A 15,128-nucleotide genomic window follows, 5' to 3' on the forward strand; every position below is an offset into this window, starting at 1 on the left:
AAAAGAGATGAACAATTTATTAAGCGGGTAAAAGAAATGAGGAGAGAGGTACAATATTAAAAGTGGGGGGGAGAAAATGCTTTAAAAATGGTCTTTTGTTGGTACTAGAATACTTGTTATTGTCGTCCACCACCTCCTCTTCCTCCTTCCTCCTCTTCCTCCACCCCGTGTTCTCTTTCTTCACTTGCCCCCGCGCCCCCCCTCCCCCTCTCTTCCCGCTAACTTGCCCCTTATGTCACACACTCAGCCAATATTACCGCGAATACAGGCTGATAGGATCAAGTGCGACATCTAGATAATTACTCAACATCTTACAAATGATGGACAATGACTATAAGTAATTATCTACGACATTTTAGGGTAACAGAAATTTAGTGTAAGTGTAATACTAATTGGTGGACACACATCCGTTCTATATTGCACATAAACTACATTATTTAAGAAAAATATTTAGAAATAGTAAAAGAATTATTTTATATTATATAGGTTTAATTAGAGAAATAAAAGTACTATATACTTGAGTACATTTTAGATGAATACCATCGCTGGTAAAAGGGGTTAAATGTGTAACCATTCATTAAAAATGGTTCAACCGTAGTTAGAGGAATTGAACACTAATGGAAATCCCTATAAAAATTACTATGTTATAAATTAGTTTAAGTTAACTGCTGACCGTATGCGCTGAGAAGTGCTACGTCAGGACACCTTACCATCCTTCCTCCTCCCTTTTACATATAAAACTATACTTTTCAATACTTTAATCTCAAATAAGGAAATCAATAACAACAACAACAACAACAACAACAAATAATCAATGAGAATCCAATTTAAATGATTTTTGTTTTTACATTTCTACTAGTTGTCTTGTCTTATTTTGGTGATTTCTGACTTCACCCAATTAGTTATATGAATTGACTTTACCTTTGGAGAAAATAATGGGTCAAGACTTAATCTATTTGTCAACCTATATATATATATATATATATAATATAACTTAGTTTCCTATTATACTAAAACTCATTTAGATTATGCAAATTTCACTAATTGTTTTGACTAAAAAAAAAAAAATAAAAAAACAGTTCCAAATAATGAATTGTTGTTGATGGGGTTTTTGGTTTGAAAATTTGATTGCAAAAAAAAAAAAAAGAAGGGATCACAAGTATTATTACTTCCAAATAGACCAATGGCCCCCAACCAACTTGTTTTTCCAATCTATATAACCTTCTTTGTTCCTTTTTTCTTTTTAAGGAATATACAATTTAGAGTACCATCATGTTATTCATCCCCTAAAATTGTATCCATTGCTTGCTTTATTCTTTTTTGTTGTTTGTTTAGAAAATAGAAAACAACAATTGGTCAGTGTGTGTGTGTGTGTGGGTGTATGTGTATGTGTATGTATATATGTGTAAAACAATCATCATCATACATTATTTCATGACAATATACAAAATATGAATAGTACAATACCACCCCCCCTCCCCTTAGTTTATACTATTCAATTTTGTTTTTTTTTTACTTATACTTACATCCATTATAAGTGTATATATACTCAAGAAAAAAACAACTGTAATTTAAAGAAAGCAATTCACTATTCAAAAAGAACAACAAAGCCTACATTCTTTCCAATAAATCAGAAAGCAAAACTTCTATCACCAGTTATTTCAACTTCCCCCTTTTGTCATTTTATTTTTTCCTTTTTTTTTTTTTTTTTTTTTCAATTTCTTTCTTTCGTTCTTTTGATATTTTTTTTTGGCTTTTTTTTTTTTTTTTCAATTTGGTTATTATCATATGAGAGTATTAAATATCATCCCAGTGTTTTTCTTAGTGGGTTCAGTCTTGTTACTAATCCTTACTATCATCAATGGTTCAGGAACATCGTCGGTGTTGGGGAGATTCTATTGGTCAGAAACCGATACATCCGGTCTCACTGGTGTTCCATACAATAAAACAAGATGGACATTTTATAGAATATGTGGGGTTGATAACAATAAGAATGCTCATTGTGGGAAATCAAAAGCAGCATTCCCTTATTCTCCTGAAGATAATTTTGGTCGAAATAGTGGTATTCCTCAGAATTTTATTGATGATCGGGATACTTATTATTATTTATCACGAGTAGGTTGGGCATTCATACTTGTTGGATTATTCTTTGGTGTGGCAGCAATGGTTGCTGCACCATTAAATTTCTGTTATTTTGTGGCTGGAATTGTCGGTCTGACAACAGCATTTGTTTCTCTTTTATTCACCATTACTGCTGCTTGTTGTATCACTGCTGCTCATGTTAAAGGTCGGCGAGAATGGAATCGGGCCGGATTCCCCACTGTTCTTGGTGCCAAATCGTTTGGTATTTTATGGACTGCAGTTGCCTGTTTGATAATTTCATTTGTTAGTTTAGTGGTGGTAACTTGTCTTTCTCGTACATCTAGAAGAAGAACAAGAAGAGGAGGAGGAGGTGGTGGTGGTGTTGGAGTCACTGGTGAATCCGAAATGATACCAAGAGGTGAACAAGAAACCTATGCCAAGGAAAGTTCAGGAGAAATTCCTCGTGGCGAATACGAATCAGGGAATCATCCTACTAATGCTCCTGGAGAAGGTGAAAGACTCTCTAATGCATCAAAATTCAGATTTTTTAGAGTTAAAAGAGCCAAACCAGAAGATGTTTGAAAAAAAAAAAAAAAAGAAAAGAAAAGGAAAGTTTCAATTAATTTGCACTGTTCATTTGTTTATTTGATTTTTGGGGATGTGGTTTTGGTTGAACCCAATATGATTTTTATTTATTAATTTAGTTTTGTTTGGAACATATACATTGTGCTTTACAACGTGTAATCAATCAAAAGCTTTAATGTGTTTTTCTATAATATACTGTTTATCTAATCATTTTGTTTTCTATTTGATAAGTTTGTGTTAATATTAAATAATATTAAATAATATTAAATAATATATATATATACATATAAGCGTAAGTGGAATTGTAGAAGAACTGATTGCAAAAAAAAAAAAAAAAAAAAAAAATATTTATCCATTGGTGCACGCACATAAACACAAAAAGATCATCACCAAATGTAGCTCCAATGATCATTACCTATTAGATGTTGAATTACAGTGATTCTATAACTTACATTTGGTTGAATAATAACGGAGATAGTTCTTCCGAGTTTTACTTTTCGTTTTTTTTTTTTTTAAACCCACACCAATACAAATTATATTGTACTTTCCTTTTCATTGCATATCAAAAAGGAGGTTTTTTATTTAAAAAAATATTGCAGCATTTCATGAAAATTCATAATTATTAACTCCATATTTCCTTTATTGAATTGCCACAAACAGAACCACAAATTATCTATGTATTTGTTTGATTAGTTCTAGTTTTTCCCCCTCACTCCACCTCCTGTCTCTCTGTCTCTCTTTCTCTTTTGCTCTTGTCAAATGAAATTGGATAATAAAAACTAAGACCATTGTCGCAAATGGTTATGAATATGTTTGATATGCTTTTTTGCTGCAAAAATGAAATAAAAATACAAAACAAAACAAAACAAAATACAAAGCCAAACAAAGCAAATATTATGAAGTTAGAAATATAGATATACAACAACATAAACTACATGAGTTTTAACAAATACAAAAGTATTATTATCCATAGAAAAATAGAAATCATAGAATTATCAAAATTCAAATTCATTCTTTTTCCTAATCCATAATTACAAAATACAATTTTAAACATTCGTTCCCAAGAGTTTCCTAAATACCAATTCATTCTTATTTGAGGGTTCTTAAATCTATACACATACACATACAAATACATCTACACCGAACAATTTGCATCACCTCACTTCATCTAACATCTTATTGCTTGGTTTGAAAAATTATTGCAATCTTGTTGCATCAAAAATTCATCCTTTTCCTATTCTTTGTTCAATTATCTTGTCATCTTTTTCGTTTTATTATTCTCTTCCCTTCCCACACATATACATACATACACCTACACATACACATATACATACATATATACATACATCTACACATTTGCAACCAAATCGTTAATTGTCGGCAATTCAAGACCTTCTACTTGAAAAAAAAAAAAAAAAAAAGAAAAAAAAAATGTCATATCCCATTGATAATTTGATGGATATATCATTTCCTGAAGAATTGTTCCCACAATCTACTTTTAGTCGTTCTTTATTAGACATTGTTTCTTATGATTTAACCGAAGATGAATTGAAAAAAAATGAACTGGAAGAAAATCATCAAACCAATGTTACAACATCAATATCAATAAATCCAAATCCATCATCATTATCTTCATCATCATCATTATCATCATCTTCATCTTCTTCATGTTGTTGTTCTTCATCATCATTATCATTTCAAAATGAATTGATACATTTATTACATGAATATTCCGAGAATACAACCACCATTTCCCCTTCTAGTGCAACAGTATCTCCCAAAACTTATATGAATGGATATATAAAGTTTGTCATGGAATCAGCAAATAATTCATTAGAACCAATTGATACTATTGATACAACCACTGAACTTACTCATGAAGAAGTTATTGAACTTTTCGAAGAAGCATGTAAAGAAATTGATGAATGGAAACCTGATGAACAAAATGACAATTCTAATGGTAGCAATAACAACAACAACAATAATAATAATAATAATAATGATCAAATTCTTATGAATGATATTACCAATTCTAATTCTAATTGTGTCAACAACGATAATAGCAACAACAACAATAACAATGTCAATAGTGAAAATATTGTTCTGATACTTCCTCAATCTTCTTCAACTCTTGATCCATGGAACACAATTGATTTCACATCAAAATTCTCAGTATCCCATGTGACTGAAAACCGATCATGTTCGGTTGATTCAACAAAATCAGATGTACAACTGCAATTATCTTTAAATTATCCTTTGAAAAACCTATCCAATTCCAATTCCAATTCCAATTCCAATTCCAATTTAAATTCTAATTTAAATTCTAATTTAAATTCCAATTTAAATTCTAATTTAAACTCACCAATTGATATTAGCGGTGGTAGTGGTAGTGGTAATGTTAGTGGTAATGTTAGCCTCAATAGTAGTAAAACATCTTCACCTCGGAAACGGAAACTTGATAACAAAAATTTCTATAAAGTATCAAAAATAGATTTTTCCAAATTAGATATTATTTCTATTCCTGATTATGAATATTCATCACAATTATCAAATCATTCATTTCGAGTACCTAATGCTTATCAATGTTTAGTATTGGAAGAAAAATTAATTGAACCCATTAATAATTCTTTTACTTGTCAAGTTCAAAGAACTTTATATACTAGAGATGGATTAGATAAATTAGCTGGAATTTATTTCCAAGGAAATTATGAAATTTCTATTAATCCTAATTTTAAAAAAACTTCTTATGAAGCTCAATATATTTTAACTAAATTAGATAAATCAAGAAAACCTGATAATACTACTAGAGCTGGATTATGTCCTTATTGTGAAACCATTGAATTTTTTGGACTTAAAAATTCTTCATATGGTAATCATTTAGCTTATAAACATGGGATTTTAACTAATGGATGTTCAGTACCTGATCCTAAATATTATGGGAAATATAAATTTAAAAAGGGAGAATATGATGAACCAGAAAAGAAAAAAAGAAGAACTAATGCTCATATATTAGAAAGAGAAGGAGTATTATGTACAAATTGTTGGCAAATTCTTGAAGTAAATTGTACTTCAAGAAGTTCAGTTTTGGGTCATTATCTTCGTCATTATCGAGATTCTCATGTTGGTAATAAAAAAGAAATTAAAATTGATGATGAAGATCCTTTAGCAGGATTTGATCCAATTGTATTTGAATTCACCAATAAATGGAAATTATAACAACCTCCTCCCTCCCCCCCACCCCTCCACTCTCCTCCCAATAACACGTTAAAATGAATGAATATGTGTGTTTTGTCTTTCTTTTTTTTTTTTTTTGGCTGGACCCTTCTGTCTCTCTCTCTCTCTACTTCTCCGGCCCCCCGCCCCTCCCCCTCTTCCCGATTCCCATCATGATGATATTTTCTTTTGTTTTATTACTAGGTATTAGACATTTTCCAATCAATTTTTATTCATAAACAAAGACAATTTCTATAGCTTTTAATCTCTTGCATAATATAAATACTACAAATTTTTTTGTTGAATTTCTAGATCCAAAAAAAAAAAAAAAAATTGCAAACAAATAGAAAACAAAAAAAAAAAAAGGAAGAAGTTAAAATCAAATCAATGATTCCTATTTCTTGTGGTGGAAAGAGCAAGTTTTTAACGACCCCCCTCCCCCCCAACACTTTTTCATTTTTTTTCTGTGGTTCACAACATTCACTATGTTGATTGTAAATAATGTGGTAGGTAGCTCTTTATTAATCTTTAGTAATAATGGAGATCATTCTTTTTCTGTTTTGTTTTGTTTTGTTTTGTTTTGGCTTGCATTGTCTTGGCTTGGCTTGCAGTTGGTTATGAGTATATACCCCTTGTGAGTGAATAAAATATTAAATGTTTTGCCTCCTTGGGATTTTAGTCCATCCATGAATTACTCATTACATCATTGTCTTTCGATATTTTGCTTGACTTGAAAAGAATTAAGTGTTAGTAGTTAAGATATAATATGTTATCTTTACACTTAACATGGTATGATTGGTAGCACATACTGATTACAGCAATAAAAATAGATTATGACGGGGAGAATCCTTTTGGTTTGTTTAGTTTCTTTTTTTTTTTTTTTTGATTTTGGACAAAATAATTGAAAACAGGTGAAATTTGTTAGATTTGATCGTTAGTGTCTATTTTTTTTACTTAAATATAAAAAGAGGAATTCTAAACTATTTATAGAGGAATTAGAGTTTAGACGATGTATCAGAATAGTGTCAAGTGACTCTACTACCTAACAAAATTCTTATTATTATTTTGCAATTAGAGTTCATCTCTGTTTACTAGTAGTTTCTAAAAATAGCTTTTTCGCCAAAAAAAAAAAAAAAATTAGTATCTCGAGTACAAAATAGATCAATCCTTTTCATTCTTGATCTGTTTATGTATGTATGTATGTGTGTGTGTGTGCATGTGTACGTAAGTAGGTGTATCCTCCCCCCCCCCACCCCACACACATTTCTGTCAACGGAAAATCTAAAATAATCCGCGTGCTTTAACACAAAAGCAAAACCATTACGTCATATCGCATAATGAGATATTTTTTTTTTTCAGCCATGGCGCAAAAACAAATGACATATACCAATGTTAATACCAATACCAATACCAATACCAATGAACCACAATATGTTTGGACTGCTGTCAATTGATTCCTCTTTTTTTTTTTTTTTTTTTTGTTTATAATTCATGATTTTGTGTTGTTGTTGTTGTTGTTGTTGTTGATTGTATTTCCGATAATAATAGTAATGACGTCTTAAATCCTACAACGGTCACTTCTTAAATAGAAACTTCTATTAATAGAATTATTATTACGTACCCCACGGTCATATATTAAAAACCGTTTGTATTAATCAATCAAATTTGTGAATATATAAAGGGTTGGATATTATTTCCAATTTTCTCTTTTTTTTTTTTTTTTTCAAAATCATCAATCAATTGATACAAATTACAACTACAATTACAATTACAACTACAACTACAAAATGAAATTCTTTACTGCTGCTACTACTGCTTTATTATTTTCTGCTCAAGCTTTAGCTGGTATTACCTCATACACTTTATCTATTAAATCTGATGATGAAAGAGTCAATGGTAAAGGTATTACTTTTAAACATGAAGGTGCTGGTATTAATTATGCTTTTGTCAGTGATACCTCAGCTAAATTTGCTTATGATGATGAATCCAAACTTTTATATTATCCATCAAGTCCACAACTTAAATATAATTTTGGTACTGAATCTGATATTATTCAATTTTCCGTTACTCCACCAAAATCGGTTGAAATTGGTGATGATGGTATTTTGAAATTTGAAGATTCCGATAAACTTTATGCTGCTGTTAGTATTAATGATCCATATCATTACTCCGATAGTGATTTTGCTATTATTCTCAGAGGTAAACCACATGCTATTCCAATTCAAATTGTTGCTAAACAAGCTTAGATAGGTTATTAAAAAAAAAAATAAATGGATAAATAGATAATGAAATTTTGCAAAAAACAAAAAAAAAAAAAAAAAGAAACTAAAACTGTAGAATCTTTTGATTAATAAGAAAGACTGGGTTTTTTTGTATTGTTCAAGAATTGTATGTTTAATTGTATAATTCTCAGTGTTTTATAATCTTAGAATAATCATAAAGTATAGAATATGATTTCTTACCAAAGACAAATCTGACATGTATGAATAAAAATTAGTTCTATCAGTCAAACTTACGGGTTTTGTTTATTTCTACACAAATATCATGATCAATGACAGCAATTGTTTCAACTTGATTACACAAATTTATTTATTTTAGTAATTTCAAATGAAAAATAAAGACGTGATATTTCTTTCAATTCCAACAGGATCCAATGTGTGGTTTTTTTTCCAAATTTGCCACATGTTGTTTGGAATATACTGGAAGTTAAAAATAGTATAACACTTATTAAGTATTGTTTCCCTTGATCATACAAACCTTTGTGGTAGGGTAGGATAGGGTAGGGTAGGGTTGTCAATTTAGTTGAGAGGTGATCATTTGAAGGTTTGATTTTGTGGCATTCTATTGTTATGGTTTTCTATTTTTATTTTTGTTCACTATTAGGGGGACAAGGAGAATAGATGAAATATTTTATACTTTTATATTGAGTTCTAAAAATAGATGGCATTAACTAATTCACAAAAATCGAAAATCAGAAGCCCAAAACAAAAATAAAAACTAAAAAAGAAAGAAAGAAAGAAAGAAATTGTTGGTGGTGGTGGTGGTGGTGATGCAACACCGTTGCAACAACAACAACAATATATAATTTGCGTAGTTCCAATGACGTCATAGCAGTCCTCCATTTTTTTGATTGCAAAAAAAGAATACCCCGAAAACTTAACATAATAGAATTTGTAATTCATAACATATTACACAATTACTTGGTATTTTAGATTTCTATCATCATCATCATTATTATCATTATTATCATCATCATGCAGAGAGCCACAAACATAGACTTTATTTGTTTCTTCTAGAAGAAAGTAGCTATTTTTAGATTAATATACTCCACACACAACATTGAATATGTCATGGCCACAATTTATGAATTCAAAAGTATATAAAGGGGTGACAAGTTCTTCAACTTTCCTAGTTAAATTATTTTCTCTTTTTTTTTTTTTTTTAAATCATCAATCAATTGATACAAACTACAATTACAACTACAATTACAACTACAACTACAAAATGAAATTCTTTACTGCTGCTACTACTGCTTTATTATTTTCTGCCCAAGCTTTAGCTGGTATTACTCAATACACTTTATCAATCCAAGCTGATGATGAAAGAGTCAATGGTAAAGGTATTACTTTCAAACATGAAGGTGCTGGTATTAATTATGCTTTTGTCAGTGATACCTCAGCTAAATTCAATTATGATGATGAATCCAAACTTTTCTACTATCCAATTAGTCCTCAAATTAATTACAACTTAGGTACTGAATCTGATATTGTTCAATTTTCCGTTACTCCACCAAAATCTGTTGAAATTGGTGATGATGGTATTTTGAAATTTGAAGATTCCGATAAACTTTATGCTGCTGTTAGTATTAATGATCCATATCATTACTCCGATAATGATTTTGCTATTATTCTCAGAGGTAAACCACACGCTATCCCAATCAAGCTTGTTGCTAAACAAGCCTAATTTTAGATAGGAATATATATATATATATATATATTTATATTAATTAATGAAAAAAACAAAAATGAATGAATGAAGATATTGTTATATGAAGTTTATTACTACTTGTAGAATTGAAAAAAAAAAAAAAGAAACAACATCTTCGTACCTATAAATTTCTTTATTATTTTTTTGGGATTTTACATCAATCTTCTGGTAAACACAATGATGTTTGAAAACCAAGTAAATGATACAATAATAAAATCTGAAGATCTAATGTATTATGTATATGGTCTATGTGAAGAAATAATCGCGTTCCGTTCTTCTTCCCGCCCCCCTGCCCCACAATATCCGAATCGGTCATTCTCTACACTTTGAAATTTTTTTTCCTTTCTCTCTCTCTCTCTTGTGTAATGGCAACAACAACAACAACACCACTACCACCACTACCACTACCACCATCACCACATCAGAAGTTTCTCCTACCCCATCAACGGATCAACATACAAGGAAATTATCATCCAAGTATATCCAATCTATCATTATTGTTTTCCCCATCCCCCCAATCTCCCAACATTCAATCTAATTAACAACTCAGAAGGTTGATCATTTTTCCTTTTTATGTTATTATTATGACCCATATAACAGATTTACCAGATGAAGTATTATTTCAAATATATAATTATTTAGAAGTATCAACACTTAAAGCATTACAATTAATTCCTGATTTTTCTGAAACTGTCAAATATTATTTATATCGAAATAGTTTATATTTATTACGAATATGTGATGATCAAATAAATTCATTAACTAATAAAGAAAAACCTTTAGGTTATGAATTATCATTACTTGATACCACCACCAATAACAATAACAGTAATAACAACAATGAATCAATGAAAAAACATATTTCCCATTTCCGACATTATCAAGTTAATTTACTGTTAATTAAATTTGATAATTTATTGAATAAATTGGATTGTTATAAAGATACGATAATTCAAGATATTTTCAATCGTGATATTAGTAATGGTAATGGTAATGGTAATAGTAATGGTAATAGTAATGGTAATAGTCAAGGCCAAGTAAGTATTAAATTATTAATTCAATTAAATTATTCATTAAGTACGTTCAATCAAGTGAAAGATTGTTTGGTTAATATGGATAAAGTATCAAAATATTTCAGTAATAATGGTAAGAATAGTATTACTATTGATTTAGAATTGAATAGTCATGATAAATAAGATTGGCAAGTAGGTTTTTTTATATATATATATATATGATATTTAAATCTCCTGCTTGTAGTGACTAATAATACATGAAGTATATTGAATAAAAGTATTCTTGATTTGTATGGTGGTGGTGGTGATGGTGGGTGGTGGGTGGTGTTGATTCGAATTGGTTTAACAGAAAGTGTAAAGTTTAATTTTACTTGTGTATTATTATTACTACCAGGTTTGGCTTACGATGCGATGCCAAACAAACCGTTTCTTATATTATATTAAGGACTTCTTCCACCACCACCACGCACCACGCACCACGCACCACGCACCACCATCAAATATATTTCTGCGGCCAGTTTAATTTAAAAAGAGGAATATATATTACACGAAAGAAAAAAAAAAAAAAAAAAAAAAAAAAAAAACCACACCATCAACCATCAACCATCAACCATCATAACCCGAAAGAAAACAAACCCAGACTTAACAATGAATAGACCTTTACCACTACTATATTTCTTACCACTACTACTACTACTACTATTATTATTTTCTATTCAAGTAGAAACAGCAATTGTTACCAATGAAGAACAAACTACAGCCATAGTGGTTGCTCCGGAAGCTGGAATAACAACATCAATAACAGCAAAACCTGATGATACGAAAAAATCACCTGGTAAATCACCTACTGATTCTAATGATATAGTAAAAATCACTCTTCAAAGACCAACAACTCCACCACAATCACAAGATACTCAATTAAAGGGAACATCAATTAATAGTAAAATTGATCTGACCACTACTAATATACCTAATTCTGCTATAAGTGAAAATAATATTGATAAATCATTATTTAAATTATTATTTACTATTCCACCTAATGATACATTTTATAATGGAGATTTTAAATTTGGTAATAATAAAGATATTCAATTAAGATTAGATTTAATTCAACCAGAAATTTGGGTAATGAATAAAAATAATTTCCCCAATTGTGATGATCTTTTAGAAAATTCCAACACCAATATAGATACGGATACGGATACGGATACGGGTACGACGACGACGACCATAAATTATAATTCACCATTAACTTGTGCATCTTATGGAGTATATACATCATCAGAATCAAAATTTATGGAATCACCAACTTCAGGAATAAATGTTAAAAATTATGAATCATATATGATACCATATTTAAATCTGCTTGAAGCTAGTGGAGAATTTGTTACGGATAATTTATCATTTAATTTAACTTGTGGTGATGAATTTGAATTTAAAAATATGACATTTCTTAATAGTAATAATACTAATGCATTAGTTGGAGGATTAGGATTAGCTGGAACTCCAAAAGGTTCAGGATTTTTATATTCATTAGTTGATCAAGGTATAATAGAATCACCAGGTTATTCATTATGGTTTAGTAATAATAATAATAATTCTGATAATAATTCTGATACTGCTATAGCTCAATTATTACCAGGAATAATTAATAAAAAATATTATATTGGAGATTTTTATCAATTTGATATAATTCCTCATAATGGATTTAGATATAATATTAATCATCAACAACAAAATCAAGATTTATTTGATTTAATATTACCAATAATTCAAATAAATGATATTTTAATGGTGAATTTAAATTCTCAACAAAAATTATCAATGAAAAGTAATAATGATCAAATTCCAGTTATACTTGATTCAAGAGCATCGAATTTTTATTTACCTTTAGATGTTATAATCAATTTAGCTATACAAACTAGAGCTTATTATTCAAGTGAATTAACTAGATGGTTAGTTAGATGTTATCCTTTACTTGATGTTAAAGCTGCCATTGAAATTAATATTGGTGGATTATCAATATCAATTCCTATATCTAAATTTATTGGTAGAGCAGTATATAATGGTAGTTCATTAAATTTTGAAAATGGTGGTGAAGCTTGTATTTTAAAAGTTGTTCCTAGTTCAGTAACTGGTTATAATATGTTGGGATTATCATTTCTTAAACAAATTTATTTGGCAGTTGATAATGAAGGTAAAAAAATTGCTTTAGCTAATCTGAATAAATATTTAAAAATTACTAAACAAGATATTTTTAATGATGAAAAAATTTCAAATCAACAAGTTTATAATAATACTTTTACTGGAGAATTAGAAAATATCACCAATTCTAATAATAATAATAATAATAGTAGTAGTAGTAGTCAATCAATTGATTATATTAAATCAGGGAAAATCCCCTTTGCTACAGTTTATAGTGAATCAACTGAAGGTACATTTTTGTATTCTTCACTTAGTCAAACTAGTGGAGCTACAGTTATTTTGGATATTCCTGCTAGATTTAGTGGTGCCACTATAAAGAGTGGATTGATTTATTTAAATGGAGATTCACTGACTTCTATTACGACAAGTGCAGCTAATGGAACATCTACAAGTAAAGGACAAGCAAATTTTTTGTTGAATGGTCATGGTAAAATAAAATATATGGAAGTTGGATCAATGAAATTTCCAACAACATCAACATCAACAATAACATCACTTGTTATATCAATATTTCTTATTATGGTAACACTATTATAAAATATGTAATATGTCAAAACTTATTTCAAAATTATAAAATTATAAAATCTATAGATCCCCCCGCCCACCCCTTCCTCATAATAATCTTACATATGGAAAAAAAAATAAATAAAAAAAAAAAAATTTTGTATAAATAAACTATATCTTATATTTGACAATCTACCTATCTTACCTTTCCAAATCTTCTCTTATTGTAGCTTTATTATTATCTTCATTTTCATAATATCGATAATAATTATACCATAATATATCCATAAATGTTAATATTAAACCTAAAATATTAATAAAACTTAATTTATCACCAAATATAATTGAACTTAAAATTATTGTTAATAATTCTTTAAAAATTCCTGCCACTGATAAAGTAATTATTTGAGCAACTGTTAATAATTTAAATTCACATAAAGTCATCATAAATGCTAAAATTCCTGGTATAATCAATAATATTATTGTAGTAAATAATCCTTTAGTTATCCAAATTTCTGAATTAATAAAATTTGTCCATCCTTCAAATATTAATCCTAAAAGAAATAAAATTATACACATTCCTGGTGATATATAAAAAATTGTACTAATAGAATTTGGAGTATAAGGATTTTTCTTTAATAAAATTTGAGTAAATGACCAACGTAATCCACTCAACATAGAAGCCAATAATACCATGAAAATCCCAATAGAGGAAAAATCTTGATTATTATTATTAGTATGTTTTTCTTCTTCTGTTGTTATGGCTAGTTGTTGTTGTTGTGGTGGTGGTGATGGTGGTGGGGGTTTATCAGTCATCATTATAACTGAAATTGTCATTATACCAACAATAAAAATCAATCTCCAATTGAATTTTTCCAATTTAAACAAGAGTCCAAATAATAAAACAAACATTAATGATGAAGTTTTCAACATAGTATATAATGATAAAGTGATTAATGAAATTGATACATTACTTAATCCAATATCACCAGCACTAGCAATTGAACAAGGGAAAATTTGTTTAATATAAATTGGGAAATCCATTAATAAACTTTGTAAAAATTTATTAAATGTTTGACCAGAAATTCCATTAGTAGAAATTGGAGTTGAAACATTAGTAATATGAAGAGGACGTAAATTAGGTTTTAAATATAATACCACACAACTTAATATACATAAACATAATTGATGGAATGATGTTATAATAATTGGGAATTTAAAATCTAAACCTGATCCAAACATCCATTTATTATATATGGAGATTGATAATGAAAAAAAATACCATCCTAATATATAAATAATAGATTCTATTGTTTTGGAACCATATATTGATACACGTGAAGGGGTTGAATTATTAGTAAGAGAATCATCTTCAATTTCAAATTCAAAAGATTCCCTAGTGGATACTCCTGAAGATTCCTCAGATGTGGTTGGTTGCATGAGAAGTTTTTTTTTTGGGGGACTGTTGTTATTGTTGTTGTTGTTGATAGGAAGGTGGAGTTCCAGAGAGGATAATGAATGAATAAAGAGAAGTAAAAA

At 29.0% G+C, this 15,128-nt stretch overlaps 7 protein-coding genes across 7 annotated transcripts, besides 2 other annotated features; 6 read left to right on the forward strand and 1 right to left on the reverse strand. All coding sequences in view use genetic code 12, as the record gives it.

Moving 5' to 3' along the window:
• Window positions 1-233: 233 nt before the first annotated feature.
• Window positions 234-704: a mobile genetic element.
• Window positions 705-1,788: 1,084 nt separating this feature from the next.
• CD36_72040 (endocytosis/sphingolipid biosynthesis/sporulation effector, putative) lies at window positions 1,789-2,664 on the forward strand (the record flags this gene model as incomplete). The annotated part of the gene is made up of 1 exon (XM_002421377.1): window positions 1,789-2,664. One exon carries the CDS (start codon window positions 1,789-1,791, stop codon window positions 2,662-2,664), a length of 876 nt encoding a protein of 291 aa, XP_002421422.1.
• Window positions 2,665-4,098: 1,434 nt separating this feature from the next.
• CD36_72050 (conserved hypothetical protein) lies at window positions 4,099-5,883 on the forward strand (the record flags this gene model as incomplete). The annotated part of the gene is made up of 1 exon (XM_002421378.1): window positions 4,099-5,883. One exon carries the CDS (start codon window positions 4,099-4,101, stop codon window positions 5,881-5,883), a length of 1,785 nt encoding a protein of 594 aa, XP_002421423.1.
• Window positions 5,884-6,799: 916 nt separating this feature from the next.
• Window positions 6,800-6,928: a mobile genetic element.
• Window positions 6,929-7,667: 739 nt separating this feature from the next.
• On the forward strand, window positions 7,668-8,126 carry CD36_72060 (hypothetical LDG family protein, Candida conserved; the record flags this gene model as incomplete). The annotated part of the gene is made up of 1 exon (XM_002421379.1): window positions 7,668-8,126. The coding sequence occupies one exon, from the start codon at window positions 7,668-7,670 to the stop codon at window positions 8,124-8,126; it is 459 nt and encodes a 152-aa protein (XP_002421424.1).
• Window positions 8,127-9,384: 1,258 nt separating this feature from the next.
• CD36_72070 (hypothetical LDG family protein, Candida conserved) lies at window positions 9,385-9,843 on the forward strand (the record flags this gene model as incomplete). Its single annotated transcript, XM_002421380.1, has 1 exon — window positions 9,385-9,843. The coding sequence occupies one exon, from the start codon at window positions 9,385-9,387 to the stop codon at window positions 9,841-9,843; it is 459 nt and encodes a 152-aa protein (XP_002421425.1).
• A 608-nt stretch (window positions 9,844-10,451) lies between these two features.
• Window positions 10,452-11,063, forward strand: CD36_72080 (conserved hypothetical protein; the record flags this gene model as incomplete). Its single annotated transcript, XM_002421381.1, has 1 exon — window positions 10,452-11,063. One exon carries the CDS (start codon window positions 10,452-10,454, stop codon window positions 11,061-11,063), a length of 612 nt encoding a protein of 203 aa, XP_002421426.1.
• A 465-nt stretch (window positions 11,064-11,528) lies between these two features.
• CD36_72090 (GPI-anchored aspartic protease, putative) lies at window positions 11,529-13,622 on the forward strand (the record flags this gene model as incomplete). The annotated part of the gene is made up of 1 exon (XM_002421382.1): window positions 11,529-13,622. The coding sequence occupies one exon, from the start codon at window positions 11,529-11,531 to the stop codon at window positions 13,620-13,622; it is 2,094 nt and encodes a 697-aa protein (XP_002421427.1).
• Window positions 13,623-13,790: 168 nt separating this feature from the next.
• Window positions 13,791-15,029, reverse strand: CD36_72100 ([nucleotide sugar/triose phosphate] transporter, putative; the record flags this gene model as incomplete). The annotated part of the gene is made up of 1 exon (XM_002421383.1): window positions 13,791-15,029. One exon carries the CDS (start codon window positions 15,027-15,029, stop codon window positions 13,791-13,793), a length of 1,239 nt encoding a protein of 412 aa, XP_002421428.1.
• Window positions 15,030-15,128: the final 99 nt, after the last annotated feature.

The sequence above is a fragment of the Candida dubliniensis genome, chromosome 7, assembly GCF_000026945.1.
Source record: "Candida dubliniensis CD36 chromosome 7, complete sequence".
In the NCBI taxonomy this organism is placed as follows: domain Eukaryota; kingdom Fungi; phylum Ascomycota; class Pichiomycetes; order Serinales; family Debaryomycetaceae; genus Candida; species Candida dubliniensis.